Source organism: Natator depressus, chromosome 28 (genome assembly GCF_965152275.1).
Source record: "Natator depressus isolate rNatDep1 chromosome 28, rNatDep2.hap1, whole genome shotgun sequence".
NCBI lineage: Eukaryota > Metazoa > Chordata > Testudines > Cheloniidae > Natator > Natator depressus.
Window position 1 is genome coordinate 7,437,014 of NC_134261.1, and position 23,838 is coordinate 7,460,851.

Here is a 23,838-nt window from a genome sequence, read left to right on the forward strand (position 1 = left end):
CGAGAGATATTAAGAGTAACAAGAAGGGTTTCTTCTGGTATGTTGGCAACAAGAAGAAAGCCAAGGAAAGTGTGGGCCCCTTACTGAATGAGGGAGGCAACCTAGTGACAGAGGATGTGGAAAAAGCTAATGTACTCAATGCTTTTTTTGCCTCTGTCTTCACGAGGTCAGCTCCCAGACCACTGCATTGGGCAGCACAACATGGGGAGGAGGTGGCCAGCCCTCTGTGGAGAAAGAAGTGGTTCGGGACTATTTAGAAAAGCTGGATGTGCACAAGTCCATGGGGCCGGACGTGTTGCATCCGAGAGTGCTAAAGGAATTGGCGGATGTGATTGCAGAGCCATTGGCCATTATCTTTGAAAACTCGTGGCGATCGGGGGAAGTCCTGGACGACTGGAAAAAGGCTAATGTAGTGCCAATCTTTAAAAAAGGGAAGAAGGAGGATCCTGGGAACTACAGGCCAGTCAGCCTCACCTCAGTCCCCAGAAAAATCATGGAGCAGGTCCTCAAGGAATCAATTCTGAAGCACTTAGAGGAGAGGAAAGTGATCAGGAACAGTCAGCATGGATTCACCAAGGGAAAGTCATGCCTGACTAATCTAATTGCCTTCTATGATGACATCACTGGTTCTGTGGATGAAGGGAAAGCAGTAGATGTGTTATTTCTGACTTTAGCAAAGCTTTTGACACGGTCTCCCACAGTATTCTTGTCAGCAAGTGAAAGAAGTATGAGCTGGATGGATGCACTAGAAGGTGGGTAGAAAGTTGGCTAGATTGTCGGGCTCAATGGGTAGTGATCAATGGCTCCAAGTCTAGTTGGCAGTCGGTATCTAGCGGAGTGCCCCAGGGGTCGGTCCTGGGGCTGGTTTTGTTCAATATCTTCATAAATGATCTGGAGGATGGTGTGGATTGCACCCTCAGCAAGTTTGCGGATGACACTAAACTGGGAGGAGAGGTAGATACGCAGGAGGGTAGGGATAGGATACAGAGGGACCTAGACAAATTGGAGGATTGGGCCAAAAGAAATCTGATGAGGTTCAACAAGGACGAGTGCAGAGTCCTGCACTTAGGACGGAAGAATCCAACGTACCGCTACAGACTAGGGACTCAATGGCTAGGCAGCAGTTCTGCAGAGAAGGACCTAGGGGTGACAGTGGACGAGAAGCTGGATATGAGTCAACAGTGTGCCCTTGTTGCCAAGAAAGCCAATGGCATTTTGGGATGTATAAGTAGGGGCATAGCCAGCAGATCGAGGGACGTGATCGTTCCCCTCTATTCGACATTGGTGAGGCCTCATCTGGAGTACTGTGTCCAGTTTTCGGCCCCACACTACAAGAAGGATGTGGAGAAATTGGAGAGAGTCCAGCGAAGGGCAACAAAAATGATTAGGGGTCTGGAACACATGACTTATGAGGAGAGGCTGAGGGAACTGGGATAGTTTAGTCTACGGAAGAGAAGAATGAGGGGGGATTTGATAGCTGCTTTTAACTACCTGAAAGGTGGATCCAAAGAGGATGGATCTAGACTATTCTCAGTGATAGCAGATGACAGGACAAGGAGTAATGGTCAAGTTGCAGTGGGGGAGAATTAGGTTGGATATTAGGAAAAACTTTTTCACTAGGAGGGTGGTGAAACACTGGAATGCGTTACCTAGGGAGGTGGTGGAATCCCCTTCCTTAGAAGTTTTTAAGGTCAGGCTTGACAAAGCCCTGGCTGGGATGATTGAGTTGGGACTGGTCCTGCTCTGGGCAGGGGGTTGGACTAGACACCTCCTGAGGTCCCTTCCGACCCCGATATCCTAGGGTTCTACGATCATTTGGTCAACAACATGCAGCAAAGCACCCAGCTAAGTTGCAGGAATGCTCTACAAGCCACTCCTCAATTGTCCAGAGACACCAGCGTATCTCCCCAGCCCTCAGCCTTGCACCTCAGAAATGTACCATCTCACACGGCTCACGGCCTGCTCTTGAAAAGTGTAAGCTCATTAATGAGTTCGCCACTTCATCAAAAATAAACTGGACACGCACCAGCCTTTGTCATGTGAGCAACTTTCCCAAGCACTTTGGACAAACTCAGGAGTAAGTATCAAATATTAAAATAAGTTTATTAACTACAGAAAGTTAGATTTTAACTCAGTATAAGTGTTGGTCACAGAGGTCAAAAGTGGTTACGTAACAAATGGAAATAGACTCTCAGTCTGAACTCTAATTTGAATATACTAAGCAAGAATTGGATCAAACAGCTTTTCTCACTCACTGGTTGCTCCAGGCAATGTTGAGTTCTTAAAACACAGACTGAATTCCCTCTCAGCCTGGGACCAATCTCCGCAGTTCAAATTCTGAGTCTTCCAGACAATCTTCCGGGTGTTGAGATTGGGGAAGAGACAGGCCACGTGGGGGTGTCTTTGACTCTCATTTATATTTTTTCTCCAGGTGCTAGGTAGATTCTTGCTGTGATGCTGGGGTTAGTTAGCCCCCAATATGGAGCAGCCGTTTGCCTCCTGCACCTTGTGGTAGGCGGGCCATACCTCCTTCACTTTGACCCTGCACTGCAGTGTGTCCCTGTCATGGCCCCTTTCTATCATGCATCATGAAATCTGTGTGTGCACCTCGGGAGTTGCACCGCAGAAAGCTGCTTTCCTGTGCAGAAATTTGCCAGTGTAGACAAGGCCGTAGAGGGCTTATATAAGAACCCAACACGGGTCATAGACTGGGTCAGACCAATGGTCCATCAAGCCCAGTGTGCTACTTGAGAGTGACCAGTGCTAGATGCACTGGAGGGAATGAACAGAACAGGCTTGTTGACCTGCCAGGTGAGGGTCTTTCACCTTTATATTTAACTTCATTGTTGTCAATTCCTACTTATCCTATATCTTACCACCCCTCCCCTGAGGTCTCTGGGCAAATCAGGTGTGAACCACTCCTTTGACACAGACGTGTCCCAATCCAGCTGAATTGAGGCAGACTTTGGGCCAATCTCAGTTTGGAAAAGACCTGCTTCGCCCAGCACGTTTCTCAAAGTATCCGTTGCTGTGAACCGCATGTCGTGTGGATGTGCGAACCCCAAAGATAGCAAACATGAAAAAAACACAAAGCCGGTTCTGAGGTTTCCAGAGCCAGGCCTGAGGGTTAAAGAGCTGTGCTCAAAAGGAGAAGGGGCCTCAGCACCTATAAAAATAACTGGTTGCAAAAACAAAACAAAAATTACATGAAAAAAACCAACCAAACAACAACCACCCAGAAAAGCTCCCATCACACGCCCATCACCATTGTAGATCTTGACATCTCCTGCCTAAGGTGACATCTTTGCTTTGCGAACAAGAGCCCTGGGGAACTCTCTGGCTGTTCCCCTCTCACTGGGGAAAAGGTTCCACATCTTGTCTCAAGTAATTTTCCTCCCAACAGAAGATTTATTTTCAAATTTATCCAAATAAATTCCATTTGAAATAGAAATCATTCCAGGCTATACTGGGTCTCTATTCTCTTACACGCTATTTCTCTCACATGTTCCCCCACTCTCATTCCTTTGGAGGCAGGTTTTAATTGCAGGATTAGCCACCATTTCCTATGTAGTAGGAGGGGGCTAGAAGAAAACCTAAATTATACTGTAACACTGAAAGTGATCACAGAATCAGCCTCTTACGTTACACTAATAAACTTCATGTGTAATTTTCTTGTTGCTGGTAACAATTTATTCAAAGATTACAAACTATAAACCTTTAGGGCAGTTTTCTCTTAATTCCCATTTTCACCCAGTGAGCTCTGTGTGAAGTCACATTCTACCGTAACCTAGGAGCCTTCCATTTCTGAGGCTTCATTTCTCCCTGGGTCTTCTCCCAGAAGTGTGGGTGGAAGGGGTCTCACGCTACGTGGGAAGGCTGCATCGTGAGAAAAACCACCTGTGCTCTACTTTCACACTTTCTAATCTTTCAGAGTAGCAGGAGGCGGAGAAGTGAGACAAAGGCATTAGACTCAAGAGCAAAACTAAGAGACCAAACCACAGACTCTGGACTCAGCATTCATGTATCCTGCAGTCTGAACTTGGAATCTGTTACATTCCCTCATTGGCTACCATCATTTAACCAACACGGAAGTGCTTCTTGTCCAGCAAGGCAGCCACTTTGGGACCCATAGGCATGGGATGTCTCTGAAGGAATCAGCTGTTTGTCTCTGTGCTTCAGGAAACTTTGGATCCAAATGGTAAAAGACAGTTGTTCCCAGTTTCATCACGGCATCCTGTAGAAGTGTGAGCAATGCCACTTCACTAGGGAGCAGCGTTCTAAAAACAGTTTACCCCGGCCACAGGTCACCAGACCGTCCATCTCTGGGGTGAAAATCAACCACTCGTACCTGTCATTTCTACCTGAGTTCTTGTCAAATCTTTGACCTGAGTTGTAGCAATTTTACACTTCTCTGGTGTAGAATTCTTCACCAACCACACAACATACCAGCAGCGATACTGAGGTATAACTCCCCCAAATATGCCCTTTTGTTTCTTTAATCTGGTGGCACAGATTTAAATAAGGGACTAAATTCAGGTGCGGCTTAGAATCCCTGTAAGACACCAAATGTCAGGTATCTACTCAAAATGGGTGTCTTTCTGCAGCTCCATCACATTCCTCATGGATTTCATTTCCTACACATTTACAGCATCTCCCAGGAGTGAGCTGAACAGAAATGTCACTTCCATTTTTCCCATCTCTACCTAGATAGGGATTGCATTTCCCAAATAGGCAACATGCACCTGATTAGGAAGGGGAGATCTTCAGGAGCAACCTCCTGCAGGGCATGGGCCACAACTGCTTTGGGAGGCAAATGAATGGGTGTTTGGCTTAGTTCCAAATCATTTACTAGAGAATCCTCTTCCCAGCCCCTTCGGGAAATATTGACCTTACCAATTGAACAACAGGGGGATTGGGATGGCGATGGAGAATCCCTCTGATTTACCCAATGTTCTTCTGTTGTTACAGAGGGGAAAAGACATTTTTCTCTATCCCTTCCCTGTTCCCGCTCTTTGCTATACTTCAATATATTTTAAAGGGAGGAAAACGGTAGTAAAAATATCTGCCTTCAGGAAAACCTGAAGCAACAGTGCTCTGATGAACTGTGACAACTGGGAATGAAACAATATGTTCCTGGTGGGGGAACTTGATGACTAACAATTGTTTTTAAATGGGGGAACAGTATAACTGTGATGGTCAGGGTTTGTTTAGACTAGGAAAAGTGACGGAGTTTAGGTCAGGTCAAGGGGAAAGCTAATGCCAACCACTGCACCTCGGCTGCATCTGCACGACAACTGTAGTTGTCTTTTAACACGAAGATCACTAACTTGAGCAGCCAACGCCATGTGCAGTCCTAGTGGATGTAAGGCACGGGTAGTTTTTGCCTCAGTGTAGCTTGTTGGGAACAAACCTCTCTCCCCCACCTGGAGCTGATGAACATTCCTGACTGGAGGGACACACGCTCCTTCGACTCCAAAGGAAAGGAGTTGATAGAAAAGATCACAGGACTGACCCCAAAGAAGGGTGAGCTGCAAAAGGCAGAAGCAGGCAACTCATCTGGGGGAGCTGAGTAACCACGGTGAAGATGGGGCTCAGATCACTGAGTGGGAATTAGCAAATGTGATTTTTTTTTTTAAAAAAAAACACCTTTGGCCAGCCCTAGTCAAGGCATTTGTTACAGATCACTCCCATGTGGATTTTCTGATGTCTAATAAGGGCTGAGCTTTGATTGAAGTGTTTCCCACACTCACGGCATCCATAAGGTTTCTCACCCGTATGGATTCTCCGATGTATGATAAGGTATGAGCTCCGATTGAAGCGTTTCCCACACTCAGGGCATCCATAAGGTTTCTCACCCGTGTGGATTCGCTGATGCGCAGTAAGGGCTGAGCTATAACTGAAGCTTTTCTCACACTCAGAGCATGTGTAGGGCCTCTCTTCTGTGTGGATTCTCTGATGTGAGAGGAGGGATGAACTGTCAATGAAGTGCTTCCCACACTCAGGGCATCCATAAGGTTTCTCACCCGTGTGGATTTTCCGATGTGTAATAAGGTGTGAGCTCTGCTTGAAGTGTTTCCCACACTCAGGGCAGCCATAAGGTTTCTCATCTATGTGGATTCTCTTATGTGCAATGAGGTGTGAGCTCCGCTTGAAGCATTTCCCACACACACTGCATGCGTAAGGTTTCTCACCCGTGTGGATTCTCTGATGTGTGAGAAGGTCAGAGCTCCCTTTGAAGCTTTTCCCACACTCAAGGCACGTGTAGCGTGTTCCTTCCAAGTTCATTCTCTCACGTGTAATAAGGTCTGACTGGCTACTGAAGTTTTCCTCTGGCCTCTGCTGACTCTCACAGGCTTTTGTTTTTTCTGGGCGTGCATAGCTCCCAGAATCGTTCCCTTTGGACCTTCCTGAGAACATCCCATGTGCTTCTACTCGCTCAGCATCTTCCTGCTGGGGTTCCTCCTCGTTTTCACTCACCATCCCAACATCTGATGGGAGACAGAGAGAATCCAGACGTAAGTCTCTGCCTGCGCCAGAGAGAAAGGAAATCTCAGAGAGAAGAATGGAAAAAGGGATGAAGAAACCAAAATGCGTACAGGACAGATCAAACCTCTCAGGAGCTGATTTTCCCTTAAACCTTCCCCAGAGGAGAGAAAGGAAGGGATCAGTTCTGGGTCCGTATCTCAGAAGAAATCTCAGGGGACAGCGAGATTGGGGAGGGACCTGCTGCCAGTTGTCAGTCAGGATAGGTGGGAAGCCATGAGTGACCTCTGCCTAATGATTCCACATCTGCAGGGAACAATCCTCAACTTGGAGAGCTCACAAGGTCTTTGTAGGGCATCCCAAATGTTTCCTGTATTCACCGACAGTTTTGGGGTTGGTTTAACCAATGCCTCACCTGAGAAGGCAGCTCTCGGGAGCACTTTTTTCTCAAAGCCATGAAGGTCTGGGACCCATGGCTCCACCCCTCGTTCCAGCTGCGAGATGACGTCAGTTCTGGAAACTGGAAACCCTGCTCAAGGCAAAGAAACCAAGGGAGGTCAGTGGAATTTGTGGGATACTTGTCACAAAAAATATTCCATGCTTTTAAGCCCAGCTCACTTTTAAGTAGTAACATCCCAAGGCCGGCTTCCTTGGCTCAAAGTGTCAGGAGATGATTATTATAAATCATATTCATTACTTTAGTGCCTAAGGGCCAACTAACAGTGGGTCCTCATTTTGCTAGGCACAGTACAAACCGAGAAGCGTTGATGGCCCGTGCCCTGAAGAAGTTTCAATCTAAATAGACAAGGCAGACACAGAATGGGGGAAGGGGTAGAACCCACCAGCAGAGTGAACTCCGTGAAGGCAGAGCGACAGATCTGATCAACACAGGCCTATATCTTGAGACTATCGGATTTAATGTTACGACTAGGGCCAGTGTTTTCCAGAAATTGTCGCTAGGACTGCATTTTTTCCCGAAATTACTCTTCGTTTCTGGAATCACCGTTAATAACTGGAATTGCTGATCAGAGGGTGGGTGGGGCATGCAGGGTCACAACCCCCCAGATTTCTCCCTGGAGACACCCGACTCCTCCCCAGGGCACAGGCTGGCTGCGGTCGAGACTTGCTGCCAATTTCTTCCCTCCTCATACAAGTCTGGGATCAGCAGTGGGACGCCAGGCTCTCTCATCATGCTGCAGAGAGGACGGCACTCACACCTGCTCCCGGCCGTGTCCACAGCACCTCTCCCCTGCTCATCTCCCCTGCACACAGCTGGTTCATGCCCCGTCTCTCCAGCGCACAGCTGGCTCTAGGCTCTCAATGCCCAGTGTCTGGGCCCCACCTCCCCCACACAGCTGGCTCCTGTCCCCTCCCCCCAAGGCACTTTCAGGCTTTAAAGGATTAGATATTGCTCACGTTTGTCAATTACTCTGTTTTCATTGCCTGCAAACTCTTGCCCTAATTATGACTATCATCTGTATATCTAAGCCAGCCCTTGAAAGCATGAATTCTTCACAGACTATGATGCCGAGATGCGCCAGATGATACCAGGAAGGGCTGCGGGATGGGTTTCCTGTGCCATCTGGTATCACTACGGGGTGATGAATGCCAGATCTCAAGGCTAGTTATGCAGAGCTCCACCTTTTGAAGCTTTACCCAACGCAGAAAGGGGTAGTGACGGATTTCCCCTCATTCAGGAGACTGAAGACGACAGACTTTTGGGGGAGAAACAGCTGAGTTTGAGCTGACTGAGGGGGGTCTTTCTGGGCTACAAACTCACAGGACCTGATAACCACCAAGAGGTAACCCTTTAAGAAAGGTTTTAATACACTTTGGAACCGATCAGGGATTCCCATGAGGACCGCTGAGGGAATGAAGGTAAATATGCATTTGGATGCTCTTCTTGTTTTATGAGAAAGGGAACAGGAAGGGCAGGGATATCACTGAATGCAGGATCTCAGCAGTACTAGATGTCAGGATAGCACCATACTGCAGCCCACTGGAAAACATAATCCCAACTACACATATAAAATGATGGGGTCTAAATGAGCTGTTTCCTCTCAACAGAGGGATCTTGGAGTCACTGTGCACAGTTCTCTGAAAACATCAACTCAGTGTGCCACGGCAGTCAAAAAGCAAAGAGAACGTTGGGAATCATTCTGAAATGGATAGATAATGAGACAGAAAATATCATATCGCCTCTATATAAACCCATGGTACACCCACATCTCGAATACTGCGTGCAGATGTGGTTGCCCCATCTCAAAAAAAGATAGATTGAAATTGGAAAAGGTTCAGAAAAGGGCAACCCAAATGATTACAGGTATGAAACTCTTCTGTATGGGGAAAGATGAAAAAGACTGGGACTTTTCAGCTTGGAAAAGAGGCAAAGGGGGGATATGAGAGAGGTCGATAAAATCAAGACTGCTCTGGAGAAAGTAGATAAGGAAGTGTTAATTACTCCTTCTCATAACACAAGGACTAGGAATCAGCCAATGAAATTATTAGGCAGCAGGTTTAAAAGAAACAAAAGGAAATATTTCTTCACACAATGCACAGTCAACCTGGGGAACTCCTTGCCAGAGGACGTTGTGAAGGCCAAGATTATAATAGGGTTACAAAAAAAAAAAAAAAAACCACCATGAGAAAGCTATCGAGGACAGGTCCGTGAATGGTTATGAGCCAGGATGGGCAGGGATGGTGTCCCTAACTTCTGTTTGTCGTAAGCTGGGAATGGGTGACAGGAGATGAATCACTTCATGATTCTCTGTTCTGTTCATTCCCTCTGGGACACCTGGCACTGGTCACTGTCGGAAGACAGGACACTGGGCTAGATGCACCTTTGGTCTGTCCCAGTGTGGCCGTTCTTAAATACTAGGGAACCTAGTGAGTCCAGTGCAATGGGAGGGAGTAGGAAAATCCCTGGGTGTGGAGAACACTGGGAAATTAGAAACTAGCATTCAGAAGCAACAGACTCTAAATAGTCTAGAAAAGCAGAATGTGACAAATAAGAATTAGAATCGGGGTCATGTGACTTCAGGAATGAGGGACTCAAATAACCAAGTCTGCAGAGAAGAGAGATTGTGGCTATTGCACATGGGGATGGGGGGAGCAACTCTCCAGGTCTCAAGGATTTTCACCAGCAACCTAGGCCATTTTCCCATGCACGGGGGCAATCCGGAGCGGTGAGGAGTTGTGTCATCTGTAGTCCTGGGTGAGTTTCAATGTTCTGATGCTGGAGCTCCCTTGTCTGGATTCCCCCAGCCAGCATTCAAGGACGCCCCGAGTGTCTGTGTGATCAGTAACCCTGGACCAGCAGCCCTGACTCCAGCAGACTGCTTGTTACTCCCCAAGCACATTCTGGTCTGGGTGGAGAAGGCTCAGGGTTTGAGAGAAGGCCAGGGGTAGGAAGCTTCTGTTCGTTATGCTGGACCTAACCCCCCCGTTTTACTTGTGCAAACAGGAGATATTGGACACTGTGCGGTACTGCCCCTGTGCTCTGTCCCCACAGTGTTCTGCAGCCGGGGAGGGTCTCTGGTCGTGTGTGTGTCACTGGCACGCTGGGGTGATGCTGGAACAGGACAGAGCAGAGGTGGCATTGTGGGGGTGGGGTGAACCTCATCTCTTCATTTCCCCCTCCAAGAACCGAGGGGACAGGAACCCTTACCCAGCGAGGTCACATTCTCATAGGTCTCCTGCATGACGTCTCTGTAGAGGGCTCTCTGAGCGGGGTCCAGCAGAGCCCCCTCTTCCCTGGTGAAATACACAGCCACCTCCTCGAACGTCACCGGCCCCTGAAAGAGCAAGAGCCCCACACTCAGGACCTGCTGCCCCACTCACAGCCCCACTATTCGTGGGGGAGAGGAGCCAATCAAACGGAAACTCTGGGTGGATCGCAGTCAACAGAGGCCCACCCCCACCCCACTCAGAGCACCCAGGAAACACCAGGGTGAGGGACGAAGAGAGAGCCCCTCCTCTCTCCCAGCAGATCCATCACACACCTACTAGCCACAGACTGATACAGGAGATGCTGCCCCGAGCAAGGTCCAGAGAGAGATCTCTTGTCGGAAGCCCAACACCCTCCTCCTTGTCAGGAGCTGGATATGAGGCAGGGGAATCTCCCCTAAGCCTGACTGGTGGCTGCCCCCTTCATATTTCAAGGCACCCGCTGGTTCGTTGGCTCAGGCTCCAGCACTAGGAGTCTGGGCCTTTGTCCCAGCCCCATGTAGCTCGGTTATTTTCTGTTCACCAAATTGGAGCATTTCCACCTCCCAACCTCATGGGTCTCTTCCTCAAATCTAGGCCACTTATTAAACAACTCCCAGCAGGTCTGCCACCCCCTGGCCTCCTCCCTTTCTCCACCCTGTGCATTTCCTGCCCCGCTCCAACCTCCAAACCAGACAGTGCAAACCTTCCCCTCTCCGGCGTATTTGCTGTCCCTCTCCCTCCTGCAGGAACAAATCAGAACCCCCCCAGTAATCCCTACCTGAGCTGGCTCCTCTGCACCCATGTCGCTCCCCTGTCCCGTGGGAGGACGGGATGAACCGGAACGAAACGTGAGCGTCGTTCTGCAGCCTGGCCGGGCGAGAAGGGCCGTTGTGGAGGTTTAGGAACGGGCATTAGTTCATTTCACATCACGCTTCCCCCAGGCTCTTTCCCTGCAGAGCAAGATCCTAGATTCTGCCGTGCTGAGAAAATGCTCAGTCTCTTTATTACAGCAGAGACCTGGCCCCTCCTGCCAGGATAAGCCCACAGACACATTTTTTAAAAACTCTTTTATCCCACGGACCCTTTCAGTCTCTCTGTCTCCTTTTCCCTGTGCCCTCTCCATGCCTGTCTGCTAGGAAACTCTCATTCCTGGGTTGTTTGCTCCCCCATGGCTGGATTTGCTCCTGCAAATGGGAGGAGAAATGGGGTGGGGGGCTGTTTGTGTAGAGTCATTTTATAGTCCCTCACTGCCTGCCTGGGATTTCCCCATTGACTGCCTAGCACCCTCACCTGCCCTCCACCAGGATCTGCCAGGCCATTTGCCTGGGACCCCCTCCTCCTCCCAGCAGGACCCCCTGACGCTTTACAGGAGGACCCCTCGCTCTGCGCCAGGGACCGCCCCACCACAGCTCTGGGCACTGGGCATGGCAATGGTCCCAGGAGCCAGCTGGGCAATCCCAGACAGAGCCCCTGGCACAGCACCAGGCAGCATCTAACCCCCTGCCCCACCTCCCCAAGACACCCCCCACCCCCACTGGTCTGCAGACAACAGGCCCCCAGTGATACCCACCTCCAGGACCCAGAGCCTTAGGGCTGGGCACATCAGAATCATAGAATCATAGAATCATAGAATATCAGGGTTGGAAGGGACCCCAGAAGGTCATCTAGTCCAACCCCCTGCTCGAAGCAGGACCAATTCCCAGTTAAATCATCCCAGCCAGGGCTTTGTCAAGCCTGACCTTAAAAACCTCTAAGGAAGGAGATTCTACCACCTCCCGAGGTAACGCATTCCAGTGTTTCACCACCCTCTTAGTGAAAAAGTTTTTCCTAATATCCAATCTAAACCTCCCGCACTGCAACTTGAGACCATTACTCCTCGTTCTGTCATCTGCTACCATTGAGAACAGTCTAGAGCCATCCTCTTTGGAACCCCCTTTCAGGTAGTTGAAAGCAGCTATCAAATCCCCCCTCATTCTTCTCTTCCGCAGACTAAACAATCCCAGCTCCCTCAGCCTCTCCTCATAAGTCATGTGCTCTAGACCCCTAACCATTTTTGTTGCCCTTCGCTGGACTCTCTCCAATTTATCCACATCCTTCTTGTAGTGTGGGGCCCAAAACTGGACACAGTACTCCAGATGAGGCCTCACCAGTGTCGAATAGAGGGGAACGATCACGTCCCTCGATCTGCTCGCTATGCCCCTACTTATACATCCCAAAATGCCATTGGCCTTCTTGGCAACAAGGGCACACTGCTGACTCATATCCAGCTTCTCGTCCACTGTCACCCCTAGGTCCTTTTCCGCAGAACTGCTGCCTAGCCATTCGGTCCCTAGTCTGTAGCGGTGCATTGGATTCTTCCATCCTAAGTGCAGGACCCTGCACTTATCCTTATTGAACCTCATCAGATTTCTTTTGGCCCAATCCTCCAATTTGTCTAGGTCCTTCTGTATCCTATCCCTCCCCTCCAGCGTATCTACCACTCCTCCCAGTTTAGTATCATCCGCAAATTTGCTGAGAGTGCAATCCACACCATCCTCCAGATCATTTATGAAGATATTGAACAAAACCGGCCCCAGGACCGACCCCTGGGGCACACCACTTGACACCGGCTGCCAACTAGACATGGAGCCATTTTCACTACCCGTTGAGCCCGACAATCTAGCCAGCTTTCTACCCACCTTATGGTGCATTCATCCAGCCCATACTTTCTTAACTTGCTGACAAGAATACTGTGGGAGACCGTGTCAAAAGCTTTGCTAAAGTCAAGAAACAATACATCCACTGCTTTCCCTTCATCCACAGAACCAGTAATCTCATCATAAAAGGCGATTAGATTAGTCAGGCATGACCTTCCCTTGGTGAACCCATGCTGACTGTTCCTGATCACTTTCCTCTCATATAAGTGCTTCAGGATTGATTCTTTGAGGACCTGCTCCATGATTTTTCCAGGGACTGAGGTGAGGCTGACTGGCCTGTAGTTCCCAGGATCCTCCTTCTTCCCTTTTTTAAAGATGGGCACTACATTAGCCTTTTTCCAGTCATCCGGGACTTCCCCCGTTCGCCACGAGTTTTCAAAGATAATGGCCAAGGGCTCTGCAATCACAGCCGCCAATTCCTTCAGCACTCTCGGATGCAACTCGTCCGGCCCCATGGACTTGTGCACGTCCAGCTTTTCTAAATAGTCCCTAACCACCTCTATCTCCACAGAGGGCTGGCCATCTCTTCCCCATTCTGTGATGCCCAGCGCAGCAGTCTGGGAGCTGACCTTGTTAGTGAAAACAGAGGCAAAAAAAGCATTGAGTACATTAGCTTTTTCCACATCCTCTGTCACTAGGTTGCCTCCCTCATTCAGTAAGGGGCCCACACTTTCCTTGGCTTTCTTCTTGTTGCCAACATACCTGAAGAAACCCTTCTTGTTACTCTTGACATCTCTTGCTAGCTGCAGCTCCAGGTGCGATTTGGCCCTCCTGATATCTTTCCTACATGCCCGAGCAATATTTTTATACTCTTCCCTGGTCATATGTCCAACCTTCCACTTCTTGTAAGCTTCTTTTTTATGTTTAAGATCCGCTAGGATTTCACCATTAAGCCAAGCCGGTCGCCTGCCATATTTACTATTCTTTCGACTCATCGGGATGGTTTGTCCCTGTAACCTCAACAGGGATTCCTTGAAATACAGCCAGCTCTCCTGGACTCCTTTCCCCTTCATGTTAGTCCCCCAGGGGATCCTACCCATCCGCTCCCTGAGGGAGTCAAAGTCTGCTTTCCTGAAGTCCAGGGTCCGTATCCTGCTGCTTACCTTTCTTCCCTGTGTCAGGATCCTGAACTCGACCATCTCATGGTCACTGCCTCCCAGATTCCCATCCACTTTTGCTTCCCCCACTAATTCTTCCCTGTTTGTGAGCAGTAGGTCAAGAAAAGCTCCCCCCTAGTTGGCTCGTCTAGCACTTGCACCAGGAAATTGTCCCCTACGCTTTCCAAAAACTTCCTGGATTGTCTATGCACCGCTGTATTGCTCTCCCAGCAAATATCAGGAAAATTAAAGTCACCCATGAGAACCAGGGCATGCGATCTAGTAGCTTCTGCGAGTTGCCGGAAGAAAGCCTCGTCCACCTCATCCCCCTGGTCCGGTGGTCTATAGCAGACTCCCACCACTACATCACTCTTGTTGCTCACACTTCTAAACTTAATCCAGAGACACTCAGGTTTTTTTGCAGTTTCGTACCGGAGCTCTGAGCAGTCATACTGCTCCCTTACATACAGTGCTACTCCCCCACCTTTTCTGCCCTGCCTGTCCTTCCTGAACAGTTTATAACCATCCATGACTGTACTCCAGTCATGTGAGTTATCCCACCAAGTCTCTGTTATTCAATCACGTCATAATTCCCTGACATCACCAGGACCTCCAGTTCTCCCTGCTTGTTTCCAGGGAGAACTGGAGGTCCTGGTAATGTCAGGGAATTATGTCTCGAAAGGTCGTCTGTTAACTCTGCTTTTGACTTCAAACCCTGTTGTGCCAAATCATCTTTCACCACCCCTAACTAATTTACAACCCTTCAGCAGTCCTTGCTGGAGCAGAACCAAACTTGAAAGATTCCTGGCAGCTTCCTGTAATGCTACCCTCACTTCGAACCTCTCACAAGCGGACTGAAGTGTCTCCTTTCCCTGGAAGGCATTCAGTCCCCATGGGCAGGGACCTTCTTCCACGACCCATACACCAAGGAGGGTGGGCTCCTCAGCCACCCCCCATCCCTCTGGGTCCCTGAACACTTCCTCCATTTCCTTTTTAATCTCATCCCAGGGTGACCCCTGCACCTAGTATGGGCCCTGGTTCTTCCTTATCCATTTATCCAAAAAATCCTTTACCCTGGCTTGCCAGAACCCGCAACTGCCATCATGAGAGTTCGCGAGACCCCCTCCAAGCAGCTGTGCGGACTGTTGGGGAGGGGGGCTTACAGGCTGCCACTCACCTATCCCATGCGATGCATCCGAGTCAGTCACTGGCACCACGATGTTCGGGGGCTTACCTGTGCTACTCAACTCCAGCTCCATTATTCACGTAGCTGGAGTAGACGTACCTTAGGTTGAGTTCCAGTGGGGTCTACACCTTACTCTTGTTATTGGGGGTAGAGAACAGGGGTCCATTGGAGAGCAATCTGCAGGGCCTTTACTAGACCTGCTAAATCAACCACCGGTGGATCGATCTCAGAGCGTCGATCCCTGTTATAGGGTAAACCTTCCCATTGTCACACACAACCTTATTCCCTTGAGCACAATCCAGCCCTACCCCACCCCTCTCCCCACACACTCCATTGGATACAGCCTCTCGATGACTCACCAAGATGGGGGCTTGTCTCTGCATCTCCCCAACAGGGGAGCAGAGAGCCTAAAGGGCCGCAGGAGACAAATGGAGCTTGTCAGGAATGGAAGAGACTTTCCTCCTCTTCTTAAAAGTCTCCTTAACCTCACCAATGAGAAGTTCCAGCACTGGGTGGCTTCAAACCACCAACCGTCCTATCAGCAGCTGAAGGCAGGTCCCAGCTCTATCAGACAGAAGGATACCACCCAGCTCACTTGCATGTGGCCTTTAGCGTGGATTTATTTTGGCTTATACACCCCTCAGCCCCATCTGGGCTGCAGCGGTGCAATGGGTTAGCTCCTAGTACTTAGAGAGGAGCGATGCTGAGGTTGTGAGTTCAAGCATCAGCTTTCTTTAAGCAGTGGCTTCTGCCATTCATCTTGCCCGGTGGAAAATACAATTCCAGCTCAGAAGACACCCAGGTTCTCTTCGTCTGCAGAGTGCAGGGCAGATTCCACAGATCTACAAGGCTCCATTCTCCACCCGCACCCTGTGTGAGGAGGCATCAAGCAGAGCCCAGAGCACTGCCCATCCTCTGATTCTTGAGTCCCTGACTTCCCCCTCAACCTTTGCTCCCCAAACCACCTTCCTGCACTCCCTCTTGGCTGTGAGACTCAAACCCTGCCTGGCTTTCGATATGTTCATGTCGTTTTTGTCTGTCGGGTTGATGAGCATGTGGGTTCTGTGTGATTTCTGTGGATGCCTTGCATAGTTTTGTGTGCGTGTGTCTGATTTTTGCAGGCCAATTGTTTTTTGCTTCGTATTCTTTTGGTATGTGGTTTTTGTGCTTTCGTCTTGTGTGCTTTTTCTGTATGTTTTGTGTGGATTTGTTCTTTCTATGAGTCCTGCACTTAGGACAGAAGAATCCAATGCACCGCTACAGACTAGGGACCGAATGGCTAGGCAGCAGTTCTGCAGAGAAGGACCTAGGGGTGACAGTGGACGAGAAGCTGGATATGAGTCAACAGTGTGCCCTTGTTGCCAAGAAGGCCAATGGCATTTTGGGATGTATAAGTAGGGGCATCGCCAGCAGATCAAGGGACGTGATCGTTCCCCTCTATTCGACATTGGTGAGGCCTCATCTGGAGTACTGTGTCCAGTTTTCGGCCCCACACTACAAGAAGGATGTGGAGAAATTGGAGAGAGTCCAGCGAAGGGCAACAAAAATGATTAGGGGTCTGGAACACATGACTTATGAGGAGAGGCTGAGGGAACTGGGATTGTTTAGTCTACGGAAGAGAAGAATGAGGGGGGATTTGATAGCTGTTTTCAACTACCTGAAAGGTGGATCCAAAGAGGATGGATGTCAGTGGTAGAAGATGACAGGATAGAATAGAAGATGACAGGACAAGGAGTAATGGTCTCAAGTTGCAGGGGGGGAGGTTTAGGTTGGATATTAGGATATTAGGTTGGATATTAGGAAAAACTTTTTCACTAGGAGGGTGGTGAAACACTGGAATGCGTTACCTAGGGAGGTGGTGGAATCCCCTTCCTTAGAAGTTTTTAAGGTCAGGCTTGACAAAGCCCTGGCTGGGATGATTGAGTTGGGGATTGGTCCTGCTCTGGGCAGGGGGTTGGACTAGATGGCCTCCAGAGGTCCCTTCCAACTCTGTTATTCTATGATTCTATGATTCTCTGTGTGATGTGTGGGTTTGTGTGTGGGTCTGATTTTTCTTAATGCCTGCATGGGCCTGTGCAGTGTGTGATTTTCTCTTTCTCTCTCTGTGTTTCTCTCTCTGTTTGTATCTTCATGTGTAAATTCATTGGAATGTTTAAAAAGATCCACAGCTTTGCCAATTTTCACCAGGAATTTTTCTCAATCAACAAATTCTCACTTGTTCCCTACCTAAGTGTTCACTCTTGGATGGCATCAAATTAACCTATGAAATTCTGAACTGAAACCTCACCTGCTTTTCAGGGATTCTTCCTTGGACTCAGAGGATCAAGAGCTGGAAAATTCACCTAATTCAGTTTAAAGGCAAAGCTTCACTGAGAGTTGACATTCCAAGCCCCTGTTTACAAAATGAGAAAAAGAGCCAGGGGAAGCACTTCTTTTTGGTTCACAGAATAAAGCGTTTGTCATTTAAGGGTTTGTTTCCCGTATTTTAAAACCAGAAGGGGTCTTCGTAAACACACTTCCATTTAGCCTTAGCCACAGGAAATAGTCATCAGCACCACCTCAGCTCTCTGTTCTGAGATTTACTTCTCCGTCCCTAGATGCCAAAATATCTCCTTAGGATCCTAGATGGCTGTCCTCCGCCGGCTGGATCAGCTGTTCCTGCTTCCCCTCAGAAATCTCCAGATGATCCGTGTTCTCCAGAGCTTACCCTCCCAGACAGGACTGAACAACCTTAGCTTATAACTAGGCCACCCGTGACCTCAACTAGGTGCCCTGAATGCACCACTTTTGAATTCCCTCCAACTTCTATCATAGGAATACGAAGCAGTTGGTGTTGTAATGTTACAGGAGAGGTTGAAATGAGGCTATTTCTCAGGTAGAAGGCAACAATTGTATCAGGAAGGGGATTTGAATGCCCACCTCCATATGGAGCCCAGAACACAAATGACGGAAAGACACAGGTTTGAGTTTGATGCGTTAGACCACTCGGCCAGCCTGTCGCTGTTAGTCAAGCCACTTATCAATCTCAGTTTTCTTTAACTTGTTGTGAACTCTCCAGGGAGGCGGAGATGGCATATCTCTTTCAACTTCTAGAGACTTTCTAAAGCACAGCCGATTTTTATATGTCGTCTCCCTGCTCCCTTTTTAAGGGAATAAAAGATGATTGCTACCATTCTGAGAAAGTAATGTTGAACCTCAAACTCCTGCATGGTGGGCCAGACGGCCAAGCAACCAGCACCCACAACTTCTACCACCTTTTCTTTTCAAAATAGCTCAGCCCTCAGTGTGTTGAGCCTTTCTGAAAATCTGGCCAAAATGTTTATTGCCCAATTGGGAGCTGAGTTCTTCTGAAAATCTGGCTCTAGGGGTGGGGGTGAGACCTTCTGAAAATTCTGGCCCATGTGTCTGGAAGCTCGAAGAACCTTCAGAACTTTTATCGTGTGCTAGAATCTGATGAGAAAACCTTCCTTCTGTCGAACTCAGCAGAGATTTTGTCATTAACTTACAATCACAGCTTGATCCCAGTTTTAGGTATCAACAAAATGCATTGATTGTATTTTTACATGCAATGTGAAACAAACACCCCTAGTTGGGCAGAGAGATAGAAGTAGGTCAGCCACTAAACCACATTGCCTTTCATCAGTAGCTACCTGAGCAAGGTAGTAACCAGTGGCCAACAGGTGAAAGGCCCATCATCTATGCTTAGAACACGACAGCAGCTAGACCTCAGGAATGGAAGAGGCTAATGGTCAGTTTTGCCGAGATGGTTACTTCCAAAGACTGGTGTATAGAGTGGGATGAAAGTTTTTTGCGTGAATATTTTATTTGCTGCAATAATTTGGTTGACCCAAAATGATTTTTTGGTTTTGTTTCAGCAAGAAAACTGACATCTTGGGTCAACCTGAGTGTCTATTACTGTTGTTATAACAGTGGTTAGGCTAGCTAGCAAGGGGGAACAAGAATTTGCACCTATTTGTGGACATCGAGGTGCACAGTGGAAACATGTCCACATTCTGCTCCTAGTCAGTGGGAAGCTTTGATTTTGATATGGTCTCCAAAGCCCTTGCCAAGATCACGTAGAAGATGGGGGAGTCAGGGAAAAAGCATCAACTTGTTAAAATTGCAAGTGAAGGATAAATTAAGGTGTTTTGCTGTAAAGTGACTTTTCCCTGACTGGGAATTGAACCCACGTCGTGGCGGTGAGAGCGCCAAATCCTAACCACTAGACCACCAGGGAGAGGATGAGGCTGTTGTTCTTCTCAGCTGTGCTGCACTTCCTTAGGCTATTTTCTGTCCAATTTCTGAAGCTGCTCCTTTGTCCATTCCCTGAGCGGCTAAGAGCAGAGTGGGCAGGAACCCCTGTGCTCAGGGTCACAACCTGAGCCCAACCCAAGCCACTGAAACAAACTCAAATGCTGTGTCAGCTTCCTCCACTAGGATCACAGAGCAACACAGAGAAAACCCAGGAGGAACAATCCTCCTCTGCCTTCATTGACCCCATTGCAACCCTCTCAGCAGCCGACCAGGGCCTTCTTCTGGGAAGGACATTGAGCTGATAGGAACTTTGGCAAAGAGAGCAAGGGAGGGAGTTTGCTCCCCCTCATTGTGACCTGATTGCATTCTGACTCCATGTAACGGGGCTCTGAGCTTTGCCATCTTCTGAATTCTGTGTCCTCAACAAGCAGCCAAAGTGCTGAACCCCCTGGACCCTTCTGCTGGGAGCATGGGGATTGCACAAGAGCTACAAGTCCTTTTTACCTCTCCTTCTCCTCCTCCGCTTCCCCGGACTTTCCCCACCAATGGTTTCATCAGACTCTGGAGGAATCTAAGTCCCTGCAGGGTTTCCCTCACCCACCTTGTAGGCAAACAGTGATTCCCTTCTCTGACACTCCTAGGGCCACATTTTCTTTGAGGAGCTTCTCCCCAGGGGATCTGATGTCCTGCAAAGATGCAAAATCACTTACTGTGGAATTCTCTCCCCAGAACATCTGAGACAATATTGACTTAAACAATTGACCACACAAGATCCAGTCCACACAAGAGATCCACTTCCTGGACACTACAGTGCTAATAAACAATGGTCACATAAACACCACCCTATACCGGAAACCTACTGACCGCTATTCCTACCTACATGCCTCCAGCTTTCACCCTGACCACACCACACGGTCCATCGTCTACAGCCAAGCTCTGCGATACAACCGCATTTGCTCCAACCCCTCAGACACAGACAAACACCTACAAGATCTCTATCAAGCATTCTTACAACTACAATACCCACCTGCGGAAGTGAAGAAACAGATTGACAGAGCCAGAAGAGTTCCCAGAAGTCACCTACTACAGGACAGGCCTAACAGAGAAAGTAACAGAACGCCACTAGCCGTCACCTTCAGCCCCCAACTAAAACCCCTCCAACGCACTATTAAGGATCTACAACCTACCCTGAAGGATGACCCAACACTCTCACAAATCTTGGGAGACAGGCCAGTCCTTGCCTACAGACAGCCCCCAACCTGAAGCAAATACTCACCAGCAACCACGCACCACACAACAGAACCACTAACCCAGGAACCTATCCCTGCAACAAAGCCCGTTGCCAACTGTGCCCACATATCTATTCAGGGGACACCATCACAGGGCCTAATCACATCAGCCACAGTATCAGAGGCTCATTCACCTGCACATCTACCAATGTGATATATGCCATCATGTGCCAGCAATGCCCCTCTGTCATGTACATTGGTCAAACTGGACAGTCTCTACGTAAAAGAATAAATGGACACAAATCAGATGTCAAGAATTATAACATTCAAAAACCAGTCGGAGAACACTTCAATCTCTCTGGTCACTCGATTACAGACATGAAAGTTGTGATATTACAACAAAAAAAACTTCAAATCCAGACTCCAGCGAGAGACTGTTGAATTGGAATTCATTTGCAAATTGGATACAATTAACTTAGGCTTGAATAGAGACTGGGAGTGGCTAAGTCATTATGCAAGGTAACCTATTTCCCCTTGTTTTTTCCTACCCCCCTTCCCCCCCCAGACGTTCTTTTTAAACCCTGGATTTGTGCTGGAAATGGCCCACCTTGATTATCATACACATTGTAAGGAGAGTGGTCACTTTAGATAAGCTATTGCCAGCAGGAGAGTGGGGTGGGGGAGGTATTTTTTCATACTTTGTGTGTATAAAAGATCTTCTACACTTTCCACAGTATGCATCCGATAAAGTGAGCTGTGGCTCGCGAAAGCTTATGCTCAAATAAATTGGTTAGTCTCTAAGGTGCCACAAGTCCTCCTTTTCTTTTTAAAAGTACCAAGGTGACTTAGGAGCAGAAACCCCCACAGACCTTCCATGCAATGGGCACCTGCCCCTCACTGAGCAGGACTGAAACTCCTGCAGGGAGACTGCTGGGCCACATCCCTGCTGGGCCTGATGAAAGCAGCAGGGTGAAAAGAGAACTTGGAGATGCTGGGGATCGAACCCAGGGCCTCATACATGCAAAGCATGCGCTCTACCACTGAGCTACATCCCCAGATGGGGGGTGTTTGGGGTGGGTTACACTCAGAGCCCTCCTGTTTCCAGAGCCCCCAGGGGCCTAATGGCAGCATGGGGGACACATTCCCTGCTCTGAGGGCCAAACCCTCTGTCCTGGAGGTTGCTAGTTCTTAGGGGTCACTTTGCAGCAGGGCCAGTTTCTTTATGTGGGGGAGAGAGAGGGCCTGCGCTGGACTCAGGGTGCAGAGATACACTCGGCCCTTTCCCCTGCATTGACTGGCTGGAGCTGCCACCCCCTGCTGAAAGGGAACGGCGCTGGGGGGCGCTGTGAGTCGCTCAACACCTCACCCCGGTGGAAGAAGTGGGCGGGGGGGCTCCAGGTGTTTCTCGGATCTGCTATTTCCACCTGCCTGTAAAGTCCAGCTTTCCCCAGCACATTCACTGCAGTGCACTCGGGTCACTGTTTCCATGGCTGACAGCAAAGAATCGCTCCCAGTTTTCCTTCTCTCTGCAGCACGATTAGCCTGTGTCGGTGGTTAATGAGGTGGATCGAGTTGTCGATGGTTATTCATTCCCCACCTAGACAATTCACACAGTCCCTTTCCTGCTCAAATCCCCAGCACCTCAGTGATCCCGGTAGCAGGGGTTGGGTTTTCCCTGAGGCCCTGAGATTCTCAGCGTCCTTTTTTCCCTCCACCTGGAGTGAACTCAGCTTTTCCCCATCCCAGACACTCCATGAAATAACAACAGCAGCATAAAGAAAGCGGGGAGGGAACATCTCCCGGCCAGGGCTGGAGGTGCCCAGGGCCCCCTGCTTCTCCATTGTTTCCATCGCAGACGAGGAGGGTTCCTTGGAATTTGACACCCTGCTTTGCACAAGGGACAGAGAAAGATCTTGATGTTCCTGCGTCTGTGCAAAGAAAATTGTCCTTCTGTGTGACAGAGAGGCAGGAAATGGCTGTTTCTACCCAAGCGATCAGTGAGACCAGAAAGTGACGCTGTGCAAGTAACGATCTGGTCCTACACTGACTCTGCGGTTACTTAGAGGCAGCCACAACCAGCTCTGTGGTTGGGAACCTTACAGAGACGCTGCGGGTGATCATGAGCTCGAAGCACGTTCCCTTTCAACAGCTGCCATTGGAAGGCATCTGACAGTCACAAGGAACAACGATCTGTGTTAAAGGAAGGTGGCCATTTATTCGAGCCCCAATTTCTATTGTGTGCACAAAGAGAGGATTGAATGTGTAACAGGTAGTTTGGTAAATTGTGGTTATTTTATTTTTGGAGCAGACTCCTGTCCACCTCCAGTAGAGTTCTCAGTCCCAATGGCAACTTACTTACCGAATGTAACACAAACTAGTCCATTCCTCCCAAGGGGATGGGGTTCTTGTTCTTCCACACAATGGAGACCAAGGACCTGCAAATGTGCCTTCATGTGTCTTTGTTTCATTGGTGAAAACATAAACTAGACACTCAGAGGAGTGGAACTGATTTCAGCTGAGGGACCTCTTTGCTAGGTTTCTATGCATTTGCACAGGAAAACACTGAGTGTTTCCATTCATCCCTGTTCAGTGGAACTCCCAAACATAATGGGGATGGATAGGCCCTTATTTTTGTTAAGGGAACAGGCTTGTAAGGGGGCACTTGGATTTGAACCAAGGACCACTTAAGCTGCAGTCAAATACTCAACCACTGAGCTACCCCCCCATAGCAATTGTATAGGGGAGTTAGTGATCTTAAGGACCTTGAAGGACAGGCCCTGCCTCAGAGAGCTCCTTTTCCATTCCCAGACCATGGGTGGTTTTAAAAATGGGGTCTGATTAAACTTTATCTATACATGTAGACCCCACAGCTTGCCCACCCACCGACACAGCTTCTCCCACTGACATACCTACCCTCTCTCGGGGAGGTGGAGTAACTACACGGACGGGACAGCTCTCTCCCATCCCCTTAGAGCATCTTCATTAGTTATGAATAAGTCGGAAATAACCGACTGAATGGACAGCAACCAATTGATCAAATATTGCTGAGCCTGCATTCAATATGGGTAACTGGTCATATCGGGCTGCATTAGGAGGAGCGTTGCCAGCAGATGGAGGGCAGTGATTATTCCCCTCTATTCGGCACTGGTGAGGCCACATCTGGAGCATTGCGCCCAGTTTTCAGG

At 48.8% G+C, this 23,838-nt stretch overlaps 1 protein-coding gene and 3 non-coding genes across 4 annotated transcripts in view; all 4 read right to left on the reverse strand.

Moving 5' to 3' along the window:
- Positions 1 to 5,658: 5,658 nt before the first annotated feature.
- LOC141978796 (uncharacterized) overlaps positions 5,659 to 23,838 on the reverse strand; it is a 62,665-nt gene continuing 44,485 nt past the window's right edge. Inside the window, 1 exon segment of the mRNA XM_074941111.1 lies at positions 5,659 to 6,230. Within this exon segment, the coding sequence (XP_074797212.1) occupies positions 5,659 to 6,230 (572 nt within the window).
- Positions 19,336 to 19,407, reverse strand: TRNAE-CUC (transfer RNA glutamic acid (anticodon CUC)). The gene has a single exon. It is a non-coding gene; the product is annotated as a tRNA-Glu (tRNA).
- Positions 21,637 to 21,708, reverse strand: TRNAA-UGC (transfer RNA alanine (anticodon UGC)). Its single transcript has one exon. It is a non-coding gene; the product is annotated as a tRNA-Ala (tRNA).
- On the reverse strand, positions 23,307 to 23,378 carry TRNAC-GCA (transfer RNA cysteine (anticodon GCA)). The gene has a single exon. It is a non-coding gene; the product is annotated as a tRNA-Cys (tRNA).